At 48.4% G+C, this 19,615-nt stretch overlaps 1 protein-coding gene across 1 annotated transcript in view; it reads left to right on the top strand.

Moving 5' to 3' along the window:
- lrrc7 (leucine rich repeat containing 7) overlaps positions 1-19,615 on the top strand; it is a gene marked incomplete at both ends in the record, with an annotated part of 166,178 nt that overhangs the window by 139,892 nt on the left and 6,671 nt on the right. The window contains 4 exons of the mRNA XM_080523009.1: positions 6,196-6,321; positions 10,565-10,948; positions 11,074-11,166; positions 17,083-17,157. Of these exons, the coding sequence (XP_080379135.1) occupies positions 6,196-6,321; positions 10,565-10,948; positions 11,074-11,166; positions 17,083-17,157 (678 nt within the window). The remainder of the gene's footprint in view (positions 1-6,195; positions 6,322-10,564; positions 10,949-11,073; positions 11,167-17,082; positions 17,158-19,615) is intronic.

The raw sequence follows: 19,615 nt of genomic DNA, 5'->3' as shown, positions 1-19,615 counted from the left end.
ACTGATTTTATTTATGTTTTACTTAATTTAATTTAATGATTAATGTTAAGTGCAATATAGGCTGTGTTATTGGTATTGGTTCAATATGTGCAATAATTGCGAGTTTTAATAAACATTGAACCAGCCCGGCCCTCCACTTGTACCATTTTTTTTATTTTGGCCCCCTGTGTATTTGACTTTGACATGACTGATCTGGATGATGAGTCTGATTGCGGACACCTGTGTCAATCAGCTCCACCATCCACACTCCACCACAGTCTGGCGCCACCTGCAGGCCAGAACGCGCCATGTTCCCCACAAAAATGTCAACGTTGATTAAAATCAGTGACACACTCCGCTAGTCAAGCCAAAATATTGCAATGCGATGGATTGAGGTGATTTATCCTCCACTGCTACCTAGCTAACTATAACACTACTTTACATTGTTAGCAGGCACACAGAACAAGCTGTGTTAGCAGACTGGCTAGTTGTGCTAGTCCGCGGTTTGAGGAATTTTTTCGTGCAAACTAATCTTGTCAGTTCACTCAGGTGTGTGGTGTCACCCACTGCTCACACCTCACTCTCTACTCACTCTCCCTCACATTTCACATCTCACTCTCCCCTCACACCTCACTCTCGACTCACTACTCACTCTCCCCTCACAACTCACTCCTCCTTCACTCTCCCCTCACTACTCACTTTTCCCTCACTCTCCCCTCACTATTCACTCTCCCTCACATCTCACTCCCCCTCACTACTCACTCTCCCCTCACATCTCACTCTCCCTCACATCTCACTCTCCCTCATATATCACTCTCCCTTCACAACTCACTCTCCCCTCACAACTCACTCTCCCTCACATCTCACTCTCCCCTCACAACTCACTCTCCCCTCACTACTCACTCTCCCCTCACTACTCACTCTCACTCACTCACTCTCCCTCACTACTCACTCACCCTCCCATCTCACTCTCCCCTCACTACTCACTCTCCCTCACATCTCACTATCCCCTCACTTCTCACTCTCCCTCACTTCTCACTCTCCCTCACATCTCACTCTCCCTCACATCTCCCTCTCACTCAGTCTCCCTCACATCTCACTCTCCCTCACTCTCCCCTCACTACTCACTCTCCCTCACTACTCACTCTTCCTCACATCTCACTCTCCCTCACTATTCACTCTTCCTCACTACTCACTCACTCTTCCTCAGAACTCACTCTCCCTAAAACCTCACTCTCCCTCACAACTCACTCTCCCTCACTACTCACTCTCCCTCGCACCTCACTCTCCCCTCACACCTCACTCTCCCCTCACATCTCACTCTCCCTCACATCTCACTCTCCCTCACATCTCACTCTCCCTCACTACTCACTCTCCCCTCACAACTCACTCTCCCCTCTCTACTCACTCTCCCCTCTCTACTCACTCTCCCCTCACTACTCACTCTCCCTCACTACTCACTCTCCCTCACATCTCACATCTCACTCTCCCCTCACACCTCACTCTCGACTCACTACTCACTCTCCCCTCACAACTCACTCCTCCTTCACTCTCCCCTCACTACTCACTTTTCCCTCACTCTCCCCTCACTACTCACTCTCCCTCACATCTCACTCCCCCTCACTACTCACTCTCGCCTCACATCTAACTCTCCCTCACATCTCACTCTCTACTCACAACTCTCTCTCCCCTCACATCTCACTCTCCCCTCACAACTCACTCTCCCCTCACTACTAACTCTCCCCTCACTACTCACTCTCACCCACTCTCCCTCACTACTCACTCTTCCTCACATATCACTCACTCTCCCCTCACTACTCACTCTCCCCCCACTACTCACTCTCCCTCACATCTCACTCTCCTCTCACATCTCACTCTCCCTCACATATCACTCTCCCTCACATATCACTCTCCCTCACATCTCACTCTCCCTCACTCTCCCCTCACTACTCACTCTTCCTCACATCTCACTCTCCCTCACTACTCACTCTTCCTCACAACTCACTCTCCCTCACACCTCACTCTCCCTCACTACTCACTCACTCTCCCTCATCACTCACTCTTCCTCACAACTCACTCTCCCTAACACCTCACTCTCCCTCACTACTCACTCACTCTCCCTCAGAACTCACTCTCCCTCAAACCTCACTCTCCCTCACAACTCATTCTCCCTCACTACTCACTCTCCCTCGCACCTCACTCTCCCCTCACACCTCACTCTCCCCTCACATCTCACTCTCCCTCACATCTCACTCTCCTCACATCTCACTCTCCCTCACTACTCACTCTCCCTCACTACTCACTCTCCCTCACTACTCACTCTTCCTCACAACTCACTCTCCCCTCACTACTCACTCTTCCTCATAACTCACTCTCCCTCACCACTCACTCTTCCTCACATCTCACTTTCCCTCACTACTCACTCTTCCTCACATCTCACTCTCCCTCACTACTCACTCTCCCTCACACCTCACTCACTCTCCCTCACAACTCACTCTCCCTCAAATATCACTCTCCCTCACAACTCACTCTCCCTCACTACTCACTCTCCCTCGCACATCACTGTCCCCTCACACCTCACTCTCCCCTCACATCTCACTCTCACTCACTCTCCCTCACATCTCACTCTCACTCACTCTCCCCACACTACTCACTCTCCCTCACTACTCACTCTCCCTCGCTACTCACTCTCCCTCACATCTCACTCTCCCTCACACCTCACTCTCCCTCACTACTCACTCTCCCTCACTACTCCCTTTCCCTCACTACTCCCTCTCCCTCACTACTCACTCTTCCTCACAACTCACTCTCCCTCACACCTCCCTCTCCCTCACTACTCACTCTCCCTCACACCTCAATCTCCCTCACATCTCACTCTCGCTCACATCTCACTCTCCCTCACTCTATCTCACTCTCACTCACTCTCCCTCAAACCTCACTCTCCCTCCCAACTCACTCTCCCTCACTACTCACTCTCCCTCACATCTCACTCTCCCTCACATCTCACTCTCACTCACTCTCCCCACACTACTCACTCTCCCTCACTACTCACTCTCCCTCACATCTCACTCTCCCTCACTACTCACTCTCCCTCACTACTCACTCTCCCTCACAACTCACTCTCCCTCACAACTCACTCTCCCTCACACCTCACTCTCCCTCACTACTCACTCACTCTCCCTCAGAACTCACTCTCCCTCAAACCTCACTCTCCCTCACCACTCACTCTTCCTCACATCTCACTCTCCCTCACTACTCACTCTCCCCTCACTACTCACTCTTCCTCACATCTCACTCTCCCTCACTACTCACTCTCCCTCACACCTCACTCACTCTCCCTCACTACTCACTCACTCTCCCTCACAACTCACTCTCCCTCAAATCTCACTCTCCCTCACAACTCACTCTCCCTCACTACTCACTCTCCCTCGCACCTCACTCTCCCCTCACACCTCACTCTCCCCTCACATCTCACTCTCACTCACTCTCCCTCACATCTCACTCTCCCCGCACTACTCACTCTCCCTCACTACTCACTCTCCCTCGCTACTCACTCTCCCTCACATCTCACTCTCTCACACCTCACTCTCCCTCACTACTCCCTTTCCCTCACTACTCCCTCTCCCTCACTACTCCCTCTCCCTCACTACTCACTCTTCCTCACAACTCACTCTCCCTCACACCTCCCTCTCCCTCACTACTCACTCTCCCTCACACCTCACTCTCCCTCACAACTCACTCTCCCTCACATCTCACTCTCCCTCACTCTATCTCACTCTCACTCACTCTCCCTCCCAACTCACTCTCCCTCACTACTCACTGTCCCTCGCACCTCACTCTTCCTCACAACTCATTCTCCCTCACTACTCACTCTCCCTCACATCTCACTCTCCCTCCCAACTCACTCTCCCTCACTACTCACTCTCCCTCACTACTCACTCTCCCTCACAACTCACTCTCCCTCACATCTCACGCTCCCTCACTAATCACTCTCCCTCACTAGTCACTCTCCCTCAAACCTCACTCTCCCTCAAACCTCACTCTTCCTCACAACTCACTCTCCCTCACATCTCACTCTCCCTCACTACTCACTCACTCTCCCTCACACCTCACTCTCCCTCACTACTCACTCTCCCTCACACCTCCCTCTCCCTCACTACTCACTCTCCCTCACAACTCACTCTCCCCTCACTATTCACTCTCCCCTCACATAGATAGATAGATAGATAGATAGATGTAGGTAGAGAGAGAGAGAGATACATAGGTAGATAGGGAGAGAGAGAGAGATATATAGATAGATAGATAGATAGATAGATAGATAGATAGATAGATAGAAGGTGATAGGAGGGGTTGAAGCGGACATACACACACAGAGACAGCGCTGGAAGGGACGGGCCGGCCCTGTTGATCACATCTAGTCTGAGTTATGGACTCTCATTGGCCCCAGCGGGTGACATCATCATGGATTGAAACTCGCTGTTTGAGACTCTATATCTGTCTGTCTGCCTGCCTGTCTGTCTGTCTGTCTGTCTGTCTGCCTGTCTGTCTGCATGCCTGTCTGTCAAATCAAATCCAATCAAATGGTGTTCTATTTGTATAGCGCATTTCTCACAAGATGTGACTCAATGCGCTTTACATACTGACAGAGCCGCAAGCAGGCAAAGGTAAAAACCTGTACACTGTGTAGCCAGGAAAATTCCCTTGCAGCCCTTTACTCATAGAGAGACTACTACCAGTTTACCTACCAGCACCCAGCGGCGGCCCACTCTTCTTTGCAGAATTGTTTTAATTCAGCCACATTGGAGGGTCTTCGAGCATGAACTGCCTGTTTAAGGTCATACCACAGCATCTCAATTGGATTTAAGTCCAGACTTTGACTTGGCCACTCCAAAACCTGCATTTAGTTTTTCTTGAGCCATTCAGAGGTGGACTTGCTGGTGTGTTTCGGATCATTGTCCTGATGCATAACCCAAGTGCGCTTGAGCTTGAGGTCACAAACTGATGGCCGGACATTCTCCTTCAGGATTTTCTGGTAGAGAGCAGAATTCATGTGTAACAAGTTCACACGCACAGAGGGACGGAGACACAGAGCCGGACACCAAGAATGCAGGTTTGAATGAAAGGGCACCGCCCGGTTTATTATATTTCTCGGCAGACACTGTTTAAAGTTAAAGTCTCTGAGCCTCGCTCCGCTTGCTGCGGTGTATGAGCCTTGCTCAATTACACCGAGTACTTGTTTTTGCTCAGCAGTGGTTTTCGCCTTGGCACTCTCCCATGGACGCCATTTTTGCCCCGTCTCTTTCTTATTGTGGAATCATGAACACTGACCTTAACTGAGGCAAGTGAGGCCTGCAGTTCTTTAGATTCTTCTGGGTTCTTTTGTGACCTCCTAGATGAGTCGTCGTTGCGCTCCTGGAGTCATTTTGGTAGGCCGGCCACTCCTGGGAAGGTTCACCACTGTTCCAAATGTTCTCCATTTGTAGATAATGTGGTTCGCTGGAGTCCCAAAGCCTTAGAGATGGCTTTGTAACCCTTTCCAGACTGATGGATGTCAATCTTTCAAACAAATGTGTTTAATTGGTTGGTTGTTAAGGGGGGGCAATTACTTTTTCACATAGGGCCAGGTAGGGTTAGATAGCATTTATCCCTTAATACATGAAATCATCATTTAAAAACTGCATTTTCTATTTACTCAGGTTATCTTTGTGTAATATTAAAAATGGTTTGATGATCTGAAACATTTAAGTGTGACAAACATGCAAAAACCCACGAAATTGGGAACGGGGCAAATACTTTTCACAGCACTGTATTTCTGCGTCGTTGAAACCGCTTTATCCAGCACGGGGCACAGATCCTGGTACAGGTCCTGACGCTGGTACAGCCTGGTACTTCAGCTCTCAGGTACTCTTTCCTGTCAACAGAAGATCTCAAGCGCAGTTATGATGCAACAACACAACAACAATAACAACAATACAACCTGGTGGTGGTCCAGGTACAGCCTGGTGCCGGTCCTGGTACTGGTCCAGGTGCCACTGACAGCTATCAGTGCCCCACCAGCACCCAGGTCCTCTTTCCTGTAAACAGTCAACTGTCTGTCTGTCTGTCTGTCTGTTATTATATATCGATATCGATGAACTCATGAAGAATTTCCAATTCTGTTGTTGTTTTGTCATCTCAAACCACTGGTTTCACCCCCCCCCCCCTCCTCTCCCCCAGCAGGGCAGCAGCATATTAAACAACGGTCAGGAGGGCCAGGGTGTCATGTCCCCTGCAGGCCAGTGGGGGGCGCCATACTCCCTGGGGCGTCGGGACGTCCCGCCAGAGAACCTGATGATGAAGAAGGTGAGTGGGTTACCATGGTTACCCCGCCACACACACACTATACAGTATATATGCAGTTCCCTCCACAATTATTGGTGAAGATGAGTAAAAAGGGTTATTAAAAATGACCTTGTGGTGAAATAGCTTGATGTCACACTGAAACATGCAACCTTTAATTGACGTAAATTTATTCCGAAAATAAATAAATAATCTGTCTTCAAGAAATAATTATTTCTAACAAAACCATGTGTGTCACAATTATTGACACCCCTAGGAACTCTTATAAACAAAATGCAACATAAACAATGTTTTCATTTATATTCTACTTTTTTGATTTTTTATTCTATTCTTATTTTTTATATATTCTACTTTTGTAAGTTGATCAGAAGTGCTTAGGAACTTTCAAGCAGTAATCCATGACTTCCTGTTTCACTGGGGTATACATACTGTATGAGGTGAGGTATTCAAACAATATCTTAAATTTAGGGTTAAAAAATAACAAAGACGCCAATTCCTACTGAGAAGGTTAGGACACTCTATGCTCTAATAGCTGGTGTTGCCCCCATTGACCGAAATAATATAATAATATCTTTCCTACAATTGTCTACCTGTCTTTGACAGGAGAGAACATGTTTCCTACTCCTCCATGCAGAATTCTCTCAGCTGTGATGTTTGAGGGGTGTTTTGCATGCACAGCCCCTTTCAAACCACCACACAGCATCTCAGTAGAATTAAGATCTGGGCTTTGAGTTGGCCATTCCAGAACTTTCTTTCCTTGGTGGATTTACTGGAATGTTTTGCATCATTGTCATATTGCATGGTCCACATCCGTTTCACGTTTTAAACATTTTGGCCAGATGGTCTCACATTTTCCTCAAGCACCATCTGATACAATAAATAATTCATAGTTCATAGAAATAATTAATTCTATGACGGTGAGCTGGCCAGGCCCTGCTGCAGTAAAGCAGCTCCAAACCATGATGCTTCACAGTTGGCGCCAAACATGTCTTCTGTTAAGCCTGGTACACATATAAGGATTTTCTAAATCTCAACAGATTTTTGATCTGAGAGAGACCCCACACATGAAGATAAAAAATCATGGATTGAACAGCCTTGATCGTATTGTGTGTGGTGTGCGCCGATATTCCCAATACAGCACCCCACATACATAAAGATCTGTCGTTACGACAGTCTAGAGTCTCGTCCCCCAAGCCAGAAATCTCGTGTGATCAGGGTAGTAGTACCCTGACTGACCTGTACGAGGCAGCCATGTGACGAAAAGAAGAAGACGCGTCAATCCTTGATTGGCTACATTCCATTCCACTTCACAATCGGACTCGCGAGCAGGGTTGCCAGATGGGGCGGGTTTTTATTTTATTTTACAAACATCATTGGACAGACATACAGTTTAGGGGGCAGGAGATGGGCACCTGCCCAATAGTAATTAGCGTTTTTCTGACAATATAGGTTTTGGGCTGGTTTCTGGTGGATTAGCGGTTTTTAGACTGTGGTTAGGAGGGAAATTGTCAATCCTATCTGGCAAGTTGATCGCAAGTTGTCAGTTTCGACCACACACAAGAGGACCTTTGATCTGCTTGGAATCTGCTCGGAGAATGGTCGGGGCCGACAATAGTAAATATTGAACACGTTTAATATTTACGATCGTCGGCCCCGACCATTTTCCGAGCAGATTGTCAGGAGAAATTGACTCTTAACACACCTCACACCACAGAATAATCTTGTAGGATAATCTTTAGAGCCATCCGATAATCGGGCGTTTGCTGTCCTTGGTCGGAAGGGGGGAAATCGGGCCAAAATCGTCCAGATTATCTTTATGTGTGTACCAGGCTTTACTGTGCCCAAATAATTAAACGTTGGATGTGTATATAGATAAGATATATACAGTATAAGATAAGATATGTGTATATATAAGATATATATGTTACAGTACATGTGGGAAAACGGTTTATGCTGGCATGTCCCGGGAAATGCCGGCATAAACCATCAGAATGGTTCATGTGGTGGGATAATACATTATTACTTTTAGCACCATGGAGTAGCCAAGAAGGTCGCGGCCCGGACGGGATTTGCTTCACACTGTATTTAACTAAACAGCCTAAGACTAAAGCAGCCTATATTACATCAATCAAAACATATGTCTAGCCTACATGCAGTGAACTCTAAAAGTAGAACCAGTTTTTATAATAAAAGTATAGTAGGCCTAACAAGAAGACACATGCAATGAAAGCCGGGATGAATTTAGAACATGAAACTTCCGCTTTGAAACACCTGCCTGCGCTTTCCAGCCTTTGTCATTTCCGTTTTTCTAATGGGATAAATGCTTGTAAAATATGATTATGTGTTTATTCTGCTTAAAACAGTTAATAGGGCAGGTTATGTCATGGATTCAGAGATCACTGTAATGCTCTCTTTATTATTTAGGCTATTACACGGCTCTCTAAAATACTCGATTCTGATTGGACAATCGCTCGTTCTACCGGTGAATTATTTCTCCTTTGGCCCGATCAGCCTGGCGAGCTGAAAAAACTGTGTCGTTATCTACCCCCCCCCCCCCCCCCCCTAAACAAGAAAAACAGGACAATGGTGTTGCTTAAAGTTTAGACCCTAAAAGCCAATGCACACGGCGTGCGATTTTGTCGTGCGATAGATTTGTTTTTGCTGTGCGACAGACAAAATATTATCGCTTCCATTGTTATGAATGAGAGAATGCACAAGGCAGGCGACAAGTCGCACAGGACATCCTGTCGCACGGCTATATATTGCATCAATCCTATTTCGTCGTGCGACGGATCCACGTCACAATGTGAAAATTGGGAAACTTCAACTGGTGTATCTAAATTAATTTCGCTGTTTCCACAAAACAATAGCAACAAAATATGCAAGTAGTGCAAAAGCTGGCTATAATAATAAATAAATATATATATATGAGATAGTAATCGTGTTGCTTGCTTACAGCCAGCACACTAATAACAACAGCACTAATAAAAAACAAAAACAAGACCCAATAATAATAATAAATATAACAGCAAGCGGCAATGGGGTGTGTTCCTACAGATATGCCCCCATAACCATAAATGGGGTGAGATTGACAGACACGGGGTACAGACAGGTTGTAGGTTGACAGATAGGGGGTAGACCTACAGACAGGGGGTAGAACACTCACCTAATATGGGCCAAGTTGACATCATGATATATTAAGCTATGATATTATGAAGTACCCTAGGACCACGGGCCTGTAAGGTACCAGTCACTTAATTATGGACTGATATACATAGGCTACTATGCTATGATGATAATATACACTAAGCGTAAATATGAAAATGCATTGTGGATTAACCTTCCCCAGTTAATGATCATGTTGTATAGTTTATGTCAAGCATTTCACTACTTATAATGTGCTTACACTATATTCTGCAAGCCTAGCATCGTATGCCACCTCCATCTGACTGAATTAGGTAAAGCGGTCATGAGAAGATGAGTTTTAAAGTGCATTAGCATTAGCCTAAGCTTTTAGACAAAATATTCAAATTTCAAAGGCCTGTTTTTTGAGATATCTGGAAATGCTTCAACATGGTAACACAATGTAGTGCCCTCTATCAGCCTGTCGACTGCCATGAATATTGACGTAGCAGGGCAAATTCTCAGAGCATTTGAAAATACTGGGCCAATAATTTTTCTTTTCATATAATTTTCTCAGATATCTTTAAATGGATCTCTTATCCTTTAACACCCTATAGAGAGACATGCACCACAAATGTCCATATACAATTTCGGACCAATCTGACTTACAGTTGATTTTAAGTGAATTCTTATAAGTTTGGCCAAATTTTCCACCGGCAGAAAAATCCATCATGGCGGACTTTATGGGTTCTTGAGGCAAATATGTTACCCATGAGGAAAGACACATATGTACCAAGTGTCATACATTTTCATTTGATTCTCTATTTGTTATTTTAGCGCCTCCTATGGTATAATCATGGTAATTATTTATGGAATTGTTACTGATGCTCTAGATGTGGCATGCACATTTATAGCATTTTTGATCAGGGACTTTTTGAGCTATTTGACCAAAGCGGGGAAAAGAATAATAAGAAGTATACCACCAATAACAATAATAACAATAATCATCATAATCATACTCATAGTAGCCGAACGCCGGTTCAGCAGTTCAGCAGGGCTTGTCGCCGCGCTCCATCTCATGCTGCCATTTTGTTTAAGACGCGACATTTTTGCATCTTTGCAGCTTCCTGACTCTCTGACGCCTAACGGGTTGAATTACCCACAGACAAGCCACACCTCCCACTCTGGCCACACCTCCCATCCTGGCCACGCCTCCCACCCTGGCCACGCCTCCCACCCTGGCCACGCCTCCCAGACAGGCCACGCCTCCCACCCAGGCCACGCCTCCCACCCAGCCCACCAATCACAGACCATGATCATGACGTCGGCCTTGGCCACGCCCCCTCACCGCCGGGAGCCGTACGAGGGGGGAGGAGCCATCAACAAGGTGAACGTGCAGCACTACCAGTCTGCGCTCCCATTAGCCCTCTCCTCCACCAGCCCCCGGCCCCAGAGCGCTCGCTGCCCCCTGCTGGCCAAGAAGACCAATGACGGCTTCCAGGAGCAGGTACACACACACACACACACACACATACACATGCACGCACCCCCCACCACACACACACACATACCTCTGATATCTGCTGTGTGTGTGTGTGTGTGTGTGTGTGTGTGTGTGTGTGTGTGTGTCAGTTCTGCGTGCGGGTGGAGAAGAACCCTGGTCTGGGCTTCAGCATCTCAGGGGGCATCAGCGGCCAGGGCAACCCCTTCAAGCCTTCTGACATGGTAAGGTGTGTGTGTGTGTGTGTGTGTGTGTGCATGTGCGTGAGTGTGTGTGTGTGTGTGTGTGTGTGTGTGTGTTGTCTCCCGGCTAATAGCACAGTACAGTGCTCCGGTTCTAGCCCTCTGTCTAAAAGGTCAAATCTATGTCACACAGGGTCTTACCCGCTTGGTTGTCTTAGATATTTAGGCTAGTGGCGGAATAGATTCACCATGCTGTTCTCTATGTCCCACAGTCTCACTTGCTACCTCCTATGGCTATACCCCACAAGTAACACACAATAGTGTATGGTACATAGGCCCCTGTAGTTAACAGCTCTATCCTTAACGAGTGCGAGTTGTTGTGGTTGCAGGTACTTAGTTTATCGGAAAGGAAAACTTTCCCCAAAAGTGATAATATATTGTTAGGCTAGGCTAACCATTTAGTTCCTATAATGCGCAATGAATCTAAGGTTTTACTGTATCTTTACAGCCTGTATCATTAGAGGCCAAATCATCCCTCGGCAGAGCCTCGGTTTCACTTCCCCATTACAATGGAAGTCGGTTCCAAAAATAATCCAGATCTGAGACCAAGTATTATTCAGTGAGAAACCCTCTAAGTTTTACAGCCTGCCTTGCTGGGATCACTCCAGGTATTGGCCGGGTGAATGAATGAATGAATGAATGAATGAATGGACTTTATTGTCATTGCTACAGTACAGGTACCAAACAACGAAATTTAGGAGGGGTGGCTCCCCTGGTGTTAGGAAAGGAAAAAAAAAAAAAACTTTTAGAAAAAGAAAAAATCACAAGAAGGGAAGGAGCTGGTTTACATAAATAAAGGCTATGTACACAATCCACTGTACTCTACTGCACAGATAGTCAACTAGGGTTGTCATATTGCACAATAGTATTTTTTCACGTTATTTAAAGTGACACAGTTTGCAGGCTTGAAATGTACATGTTTGTGCCTCAGCACTACAGTCCAGCAGCTGCCATACAATCCGTCCAGACTGTCCAGGGCCCAGAACTTAGGTCTTTGCTGTGTTCAGGGCCTGGACGGCCCTGTGGTAGAAGCAGTTCTTCAGTCTGTTTGTCTTAGCGGCCAGGGTCCTGAACCTCCTTTTCGAGGGCAGCCTGGTAAAGTGTACGTGCCCAGGGTGGGTCGGGTCCCTGGAGATCTTTGAGGCCTTCCTGAGACAGCGTGTGTTGTACAGCTCTTCCAGAGAGGGGAGGGGGGCGCCGGTGATCTTCTGTGCTGTTCTCACTACTCTCTGTAGCGCATTTCTCTCCGCTGTTGTGCAGCTGGAGAACCAGTTGCAGATGCCGTAGGTGAGGATGCTCTCCACTGCGCCGCGGTAGAAGGCCACCAGTATCTCCTGCTTGTTGTGTTCCTTCCTGAGGCATCTCAGGGTGTATAGCCGCTGTTGTGCCCTCTTGATGGTGCCTTTTGTGTTGTCCTTCCAGGTCAGGTCATCCCGCATGTGATGTCCCAGGAATCGGAGGGTTGAGACTCTCTCCACGCTCTCTCCGTCGATGAGCAGGGGCTGGATCTCGGACTTTTTCCTCCTGAAGTCTACGATGAATTCCTGGGTCTTTGACTTGTTCAGCAGCAGGTTGTTAACCTTGCACAGCTTGCTCAGTTGCTCTACCTCATCCCTGTACGCCGCCTCGTCCCCCCCCGAGATACATCCCACCACGGTGGTGTCGTCTGCAAACTTTACGATGTAGTTGCTGGGGTGGACGGGGGTGAAGTCGTGGGTGTAGAGGTTGTAGAGGATGGGGCTTAGCACGCAGCCCTGGGGGGACCCAGTGCTGAGGCTGAGGGCTGTGGAGGTGTGGGGGCCCACCCGCACCCTCTGGGGGCGGTCGGTCAGGAAGTCCTTGATCCACGCACATATAGAGTGTGATAGACCCAGGTCTAGTAGTTTGGTCACTAGCCTGTCTGGAAGGATGGTGTTGAAGGCGGAGCTGAAGTCCACGAAGAGCAGTCTCGCGTAGCTGTTTCCCCTCTCCAGGTGGGATAGAGTGGCGTGGAGAGTCGTCGCGATGGCGTCCTCTGTGGACCTGTGGGCTCTGTAGGCGAACTGGTATGGATCCAGGTTGGGCGGGAGGCGTGTGAGTATGTGGGCCCGGACTAGTTTCTCGAAGCACTTCATGATGATTGGTGTGAGTGACACCGGGCGGTAGTCGTTTAGGCAGCTCACCGTGCTTTTCTTCAGGACTGGGATGATAGTTGAGGTTTTCAGGCAGGGTGGGACGGTGGCCTGGGACAGGGACTGGTTAAAGATGTTGGTGAAAACCCCGGCCAGCTGGTCGGCGCAGTCTCTCAGCACCCGTCCCAGGACGCCATCCGGCCCCGAGGCTTTCCTGGGGTCCACCGCCTTCAGTACGCGTCTCACTTCATGCTCTGTGAGGGTGAGGCTGCTGAGAGCTGGAGAGAGTGGTGTTTGTGTTGCGGTTACCTCCGTTCGCCCCTCGTCGAACCGGGCGTAGAAGGTGTTCAGCTTTCCCGCCAGCAGGGGGTCGTCCTCTGCGGCTGTGAGCCTGTTGGCTCTGAAGTTTGTCATCTGCTGAACCCCCTGCCACATCCGCCTGGAGTCGTTGCTCAGGAGGCATTCCTCAATCTTCTCTCTGTGCTCTGCCTTGGCCGCTTTGATTCCGCGCTTTAGGTTGGCCCTGGTGGAGCTGTACAGCGGTGTGCTCTTCCCTGCGAAGAAGGCGTTGTCCCTCTCGTTGATCAGTTTTTGGACCTTCCCAGTCATCCATGGCTTCGTGTTGGGGTAGACCCGGACCCGTTTGTCCACGGTGACTGAGTTGGTGCAGTTCACTATGTGGTTCAGAACCGACGACGTGTACTGTTCCAGGTCCTCATGCTCATATTCCTGCCATAGGGTGTCATTTAGGCAGATCTGCAGTGGAGCGGACCCTTCTGGCCAGTGAAGCATTTCTAAGTGATAAGGCTTGGGTCTAAGATACCTGTGCCCCATACCCTGCATGACTCCAAGCATCAGGTCTTACCCTGTCATACCCTGCATGACTCCAAGCATCAGGTCTTACCCTGTCATACCCTGCACGACTCCAAGCATCAGGTTTTACCCTGTCATACCCTGCACGACTCCAAGCATCAGGTCTTACCCTGTCATACCCTGCACGACTCCAAGCATCAGGTCTTACCCTGTCATACCCTGCACGACTCCAAGCATTAGGTCTTACCCTGTCATACCCTGCACGACTCCAAGCAGAGGCCTTTGGCCTTTGGCCTCCTCTTCAAATATAAGGCAGCATTTCTGTATTTTAGGCTATAACCCTCGACTGGACACCTCGCTGCTGCATATTCATCTGGGTCATAATATTGGAATCTAATAATAATAATAATAATAATAATAATATCTTAAAGGTCAGATCAGATCAGAATTGCTTTTATTACATCAATGTGCGTTTCCCTACGAGTCTGATTGCTTGTGGGAAATAGCTAATCGGCGTCCTCTGGGTTTTTGCCCCGAGGCTACGGTACAGTATCCCAGACGGAAGTAGTTTGAACAATTTCCTGTTTCGGTGACTGGGGTCCTTGATAATCCTTAGGGCCTTGCTGACACACCGATCACTGTAGATGTTCTGGATGGAGGGTAACACACAGCCACTGATCTTTTCGGCTGTCCGCACTACCCTCTGCAGCGCTTTGTGGTTTTGGGCAGTGCAGTTCTGTATCAGGCAGTGATGCAGCCTTTCAGGATGCTCTCTGTTGTTCCTCTGAAGAAGGCCCCCAGTATCTTGAGCTACTACTCCAAACTTTTTCAGCCTCCTGAGATGGGAGAGGCGGCGTTGCACTTTTTTCACCACTTGGTTGGTGTGTTCATCCCAAGTGAGGTCGTTGGTGATGTGAACCCCCAGGAATTACCAGACCACTGGACTACCCCAGGCCATGGTGCTAGACCACTGGACCACCCAAGGCCATGGTGCTAGACCAATGGACCACCCCAGGCCATGGTGCTAGACCACTGGACCACCCCAGGCCATGGTGCTAGACCACTGGACTACCCCAGGCCATGGTGCTAGACCACTGGACCACCACAGGCCATGGTGCTAGACCACTGGACTACCCCAGGCCATGGTGCTAGACCACTGGACCACCCCAGGCCATGGTGCTAGACCACTGGACCACCCCAGGCCATGGTGCTAGACCACTGGACCACCCCAGGCCATAGTGCTAGACCACTGGACTACCCCAGGCCATGGTGCTAGACCACTGGACCACCCCAGGCCATGGTGCTAGACCACTGGACTACCCCAGGCCATGGTGCTAGACCACTGGACCACCCCAGGCCATGGTGCTAGACCACTGGACCACCCCAGGCCATGGTGCTAGACCACTGGACCACCCCAGGCTATGATACTGGACCAGTCAGCCAGACAGCCAGCCAGCCAGCCAGCCAGTCATCCAACCAGCCAGCCAGCCAGCCAGCCAGTCATTCAACCAATCAGTCAGTCAGCCAGCCAGCCAGCCAGCCAGCCAGCCAGCCAGCCAGCCAGCCAATCATCCAACTAGTCAGTCAGCCAGCCAGCCAGCCAGCCAGTCAGCCAGCCAGCCTGTAAAATATGCAGGGGCTGTCGCTTTTGCTGCCTGGTAGGCAAAGCACCAGGATCTTGAATCTGATGCGAGCTGCTATCGGGAGCCAGTGAAGGAAGGGGGTGACATGAGAACATTTGGGGAGGTTGAACACCAGATGGCCAGCAGCGTTCTGGATGACCTGCAGAGGTCTGATGGCGGAGGCGACTGGAGGTGCACTCCAGTAGTCAAGGCGGGAGATGACCAGTGATTGGGTCAGGAGTTGCGCTGCTTCTCTGGTGAGGAATGGTCGTATCCTTCTGATGTTGTAAAGGAAGAATCTGCAGGAGCGTGCTGTCGCTACGATGTTCTCCGCACAGGATAGGTGGTTGTCCAGGATCACTCTAAGGTTCAAGGTTCTTGGCTGTCTGGGAGGGTGTTACAGTAGAGTTCTCCACTGTGATTGAGAAGTCTTGGAGAGGTCAGGCTTTCCGGTGGATGAAGAGTAGCTCAGTCTTAGTTAAGGTTGAGCTTGAGATGGTGGGCTGACATCCATGTAGAGATGTCAGCGAGACATGCAGAGACATGTGTTGCCACATGTAGGTCAGAGAAGGACAGGAAGAGCTGCGTGTCATCTGCGTAGCTGTGGTAGGAGAACCCATGAGAGGAGATTACAGAGCCAAGAGACTTGGTATAGAGGGAGAACAGTAGGGGCCCCAGGTTCGTGGAGAAGACAATGATTCTCTCCAAGTCACCTGGTAGGAGTGACCTGCTAGGTAGGAAGCAAACCAGGAGTGTGCAGTGCCAGAGAGAAGAGAGAAGGATACAAAGTGATGATCAGAAACTGGGAGAGGGGTAACATTAAGTTTGGAGGTATGGGCGGATCTGTTGAAGACAAGGTCGAGCTGATTGCCTGCCTTATGAGTCGGAGGAGAGGGTGACAAGGTAAGGCCGAAGGGGAGGAGAAGTTCCAGTACTCCAGATGAGAGAAGCCTCTATGACTGGATGTTGAAGTCACCCAGTAGTGCGAGTGGAGTGCCATCATCAGGGAAGGAGCTGAGAAGGCCATCCATCTCATCTAAGAAGTTACCGAGCTGACCTGGGAGGCGATAGATGACAACAATGTGAAGTTTGACAGGGGAATAGACAGAAGCAGCATGACATTCGAAGGAGAGTATTGACAGGTGTGACAGGGGAAGGATAGTGTGTGACCACTTAGGCGAGATGAGGAGTTCTGTGCCTCCCCCTCGACTAGAGGGTCTGGGGGAATGAGAAAAGGAGTAGGCATCAGAGAGGGCTGCTGGTGTAGCTGTGTTTTCCTGTACCGCCTGTATCTTATTCTAGTCATGCAGGTTGTGGTTGCTAACCCCTGTACCGCCTGTATCTTATTCTAGGGTATCTTTGTTACCAGGGTACAGCCTGAGGGCCCGGCCGCCCTGCTGCTCCGGCCCGGGGACAAGATCCTGCAGGTAACACCCCCGTCACCATGGTTACCCTGGTTAGCCTGGTCACACACACACACACATCCCCGTCACCATGGTAACCCTGGTCACACACACACACACCCCCGTCACCATGGTTACCCTGGTTACCCTGGTCACACACACACCCCTGTCATCATGGTTACCCTGGTCACACACGCACACCCCCGTCACCATGGTTACCCTGATCACACACACACACACACCCCCGTCACCATGGTTACCCTGGTCACACACACACAAACACACCCGTCACCATGGTTACCCTGGTCACACACACACACACACACACACACCCGTCACCATGGTTACACACACCCCCCCGTCACCATGGTTACCCTGGTTACACACACACCCATGACCAGTGGCGCCGGCAGGATTCAATTTCATAGTACACACAGAAACGTAACAAAACTTTGCAGAAATAGCGCAGACTAGCCTACAATATAGGTTGGATGATTGTATCACCTATAACACGCACTACACAGAGCGCAGCAACACAAACATTATGGTGACGGCGCACCTCAGACCTACATTTAGGGAGTAGTAAGTTACAATATGTAACAATGTTGCAATTAACCTCGTCTCGGTTTGTGTTCGCACTGCAATCGAGACTGAATCGCTCTCAACACGCACGAGGCGACGCACTTGCAAAACAGTTTTGTGATTGGTCCGAATTTAGCAGGAAATTTGGATTTCAGGAAATCCCTCTCCTCTCCATCTCTCTTCGCCGGTCCCTTTAATCCCGTATCCTAATAGAAAATGGATGAAAATGGAACATCATCAGCGACGACTGTGGGTTATTGCATTTACTGCTATTCTCTGGTTCAAATTCTTATACCAGTGCTCAGTATACAAAGAACATCTCCAGTTCGAACGAGCATCTAGGCTACGCCTGGAAAACAATGTGTTTATGCATTTAATGCGGAGACGCCGCATTGCTGCTGCATCCAGACACTTCCAAAACATAATTTTCTGACAAAACGACATAATCGTGACCAGGTTATCACAGAGTTTACCATTAATGTCTAATGTCCACAATGCATTGTTAATGAGACGGATTATACAGCTATTGGCATGACCGTATTTATATTAAACTGAGGGCATGGTGAAATAGCATTTTGTGTATCCTTAATGGAATCTAGGATCCGATATGATCGATTGTCACACAGGGATGAGCAAACATTGTAAATCATTATCAATCATGAAATGTCTTTTGGAGTCAGATATAATGTACCGTATTTTCCGGACTATAAGTCACACTTTTTTTCATAGTTTGGCTGGTCCTGCGACTTATAGTCTGGTGCGACTTATATATCAAAATATATATAATTTCATACTGACTGACATGAACCAAGGAGTAAACATTACCATCTACAGCCGCGAGAGGGCGCTCTGGGCCGCTCTGGGCTTGTGACAACTATATGCTGCTCCTGTACCACTGAAGAAATTAACTGAAACATTAACGGGAGCTTGGTGATCTTGCTTACCGGTAACTTGCTTGTTGGACTCGCTGGCTTGTTATGTTAATTTAGACTATTCAGCCTCCCAGGTATGTTCTTTATGCTATTGTGTAGCTGAATAACTGTTAATGTGTTACGTTAACATACCAGACTTCTATTCAGCCTTCTGTTCTGTGTGCTATTGTGTAGTTGAATAACTTGCCTTTCCAGATTAAATGTCTGTTCTTGGTCTTGGATTTTGTGAAATACATTTCTAAATAAATGCGACGTATAGTCCAGTGCGACTTATATATATATTTTTCCTCTTCGTGAAGACCTTTTTGACTGATGCGACTTATAGTCCGGAAGATACGGTAATGTTGGTCATGTGACCACTTGTATGAGTTTGTTCGATCATGTCCATAACTGAAATAATCATTGGGAATAAATCTATGTCTTGTGTTTGACCTGTCATCTATTTTCTGTGTTTTATTTTCATATTATATCTTCACAATCAAATGTTGATTGTGTGTTGAAGTTTTGACAGTGCAGGGTACAGCAATTGAGTTGTATCAGTTTGTGGGTAACGTGCGTTCTCACTGAAAACGAATCGATACGAGAGCGATTGTAAGCGGGTTGAGACCACCCCCTCTAGGTGCTCTCAGCCTGGTTGATTCGTCCCGGAACGGAAAGCGATTGCTGTGTCACACCAGCCCAAACGAACCGGTCTAGGGGGAAAGCACTCCTGGTTTCGGAACAACGAGCTAGGTATGAATGCACCCGAAACACAAATGAAAACATAGCCCAGGTGACAGCGCACCTAACACATGGGGAAAACATAGGGCCTATTTGGTGACACTGTGACAGCGCACCAATACATAGGCTAGCACCGAAACGAGAGTTTTGCACTCAAGTTAGGCCTACAACACACACAGCACCATACACGTTTCAACGACCAGATATGCGACAATATAGGCTAGTCCAGACAGAAGCAGCTGCACCAC

This window comes from Nansenia antarctica (genome assembly GCF_963989245.1).
Source record: "Nansenia antarctica genome assembly, chromosome: 2".
Lineage (NCBI taxonomy): Eukaryota > Metazoa > Chordata > Actinopteri > Argentiniformes > Microstomatidae > Nansenia > Nansenia antarctica.
Note: the sequence above shows the minus strand (reverse complement) of the source record. Positions and strands in the feature narration are given on the sequence as shown.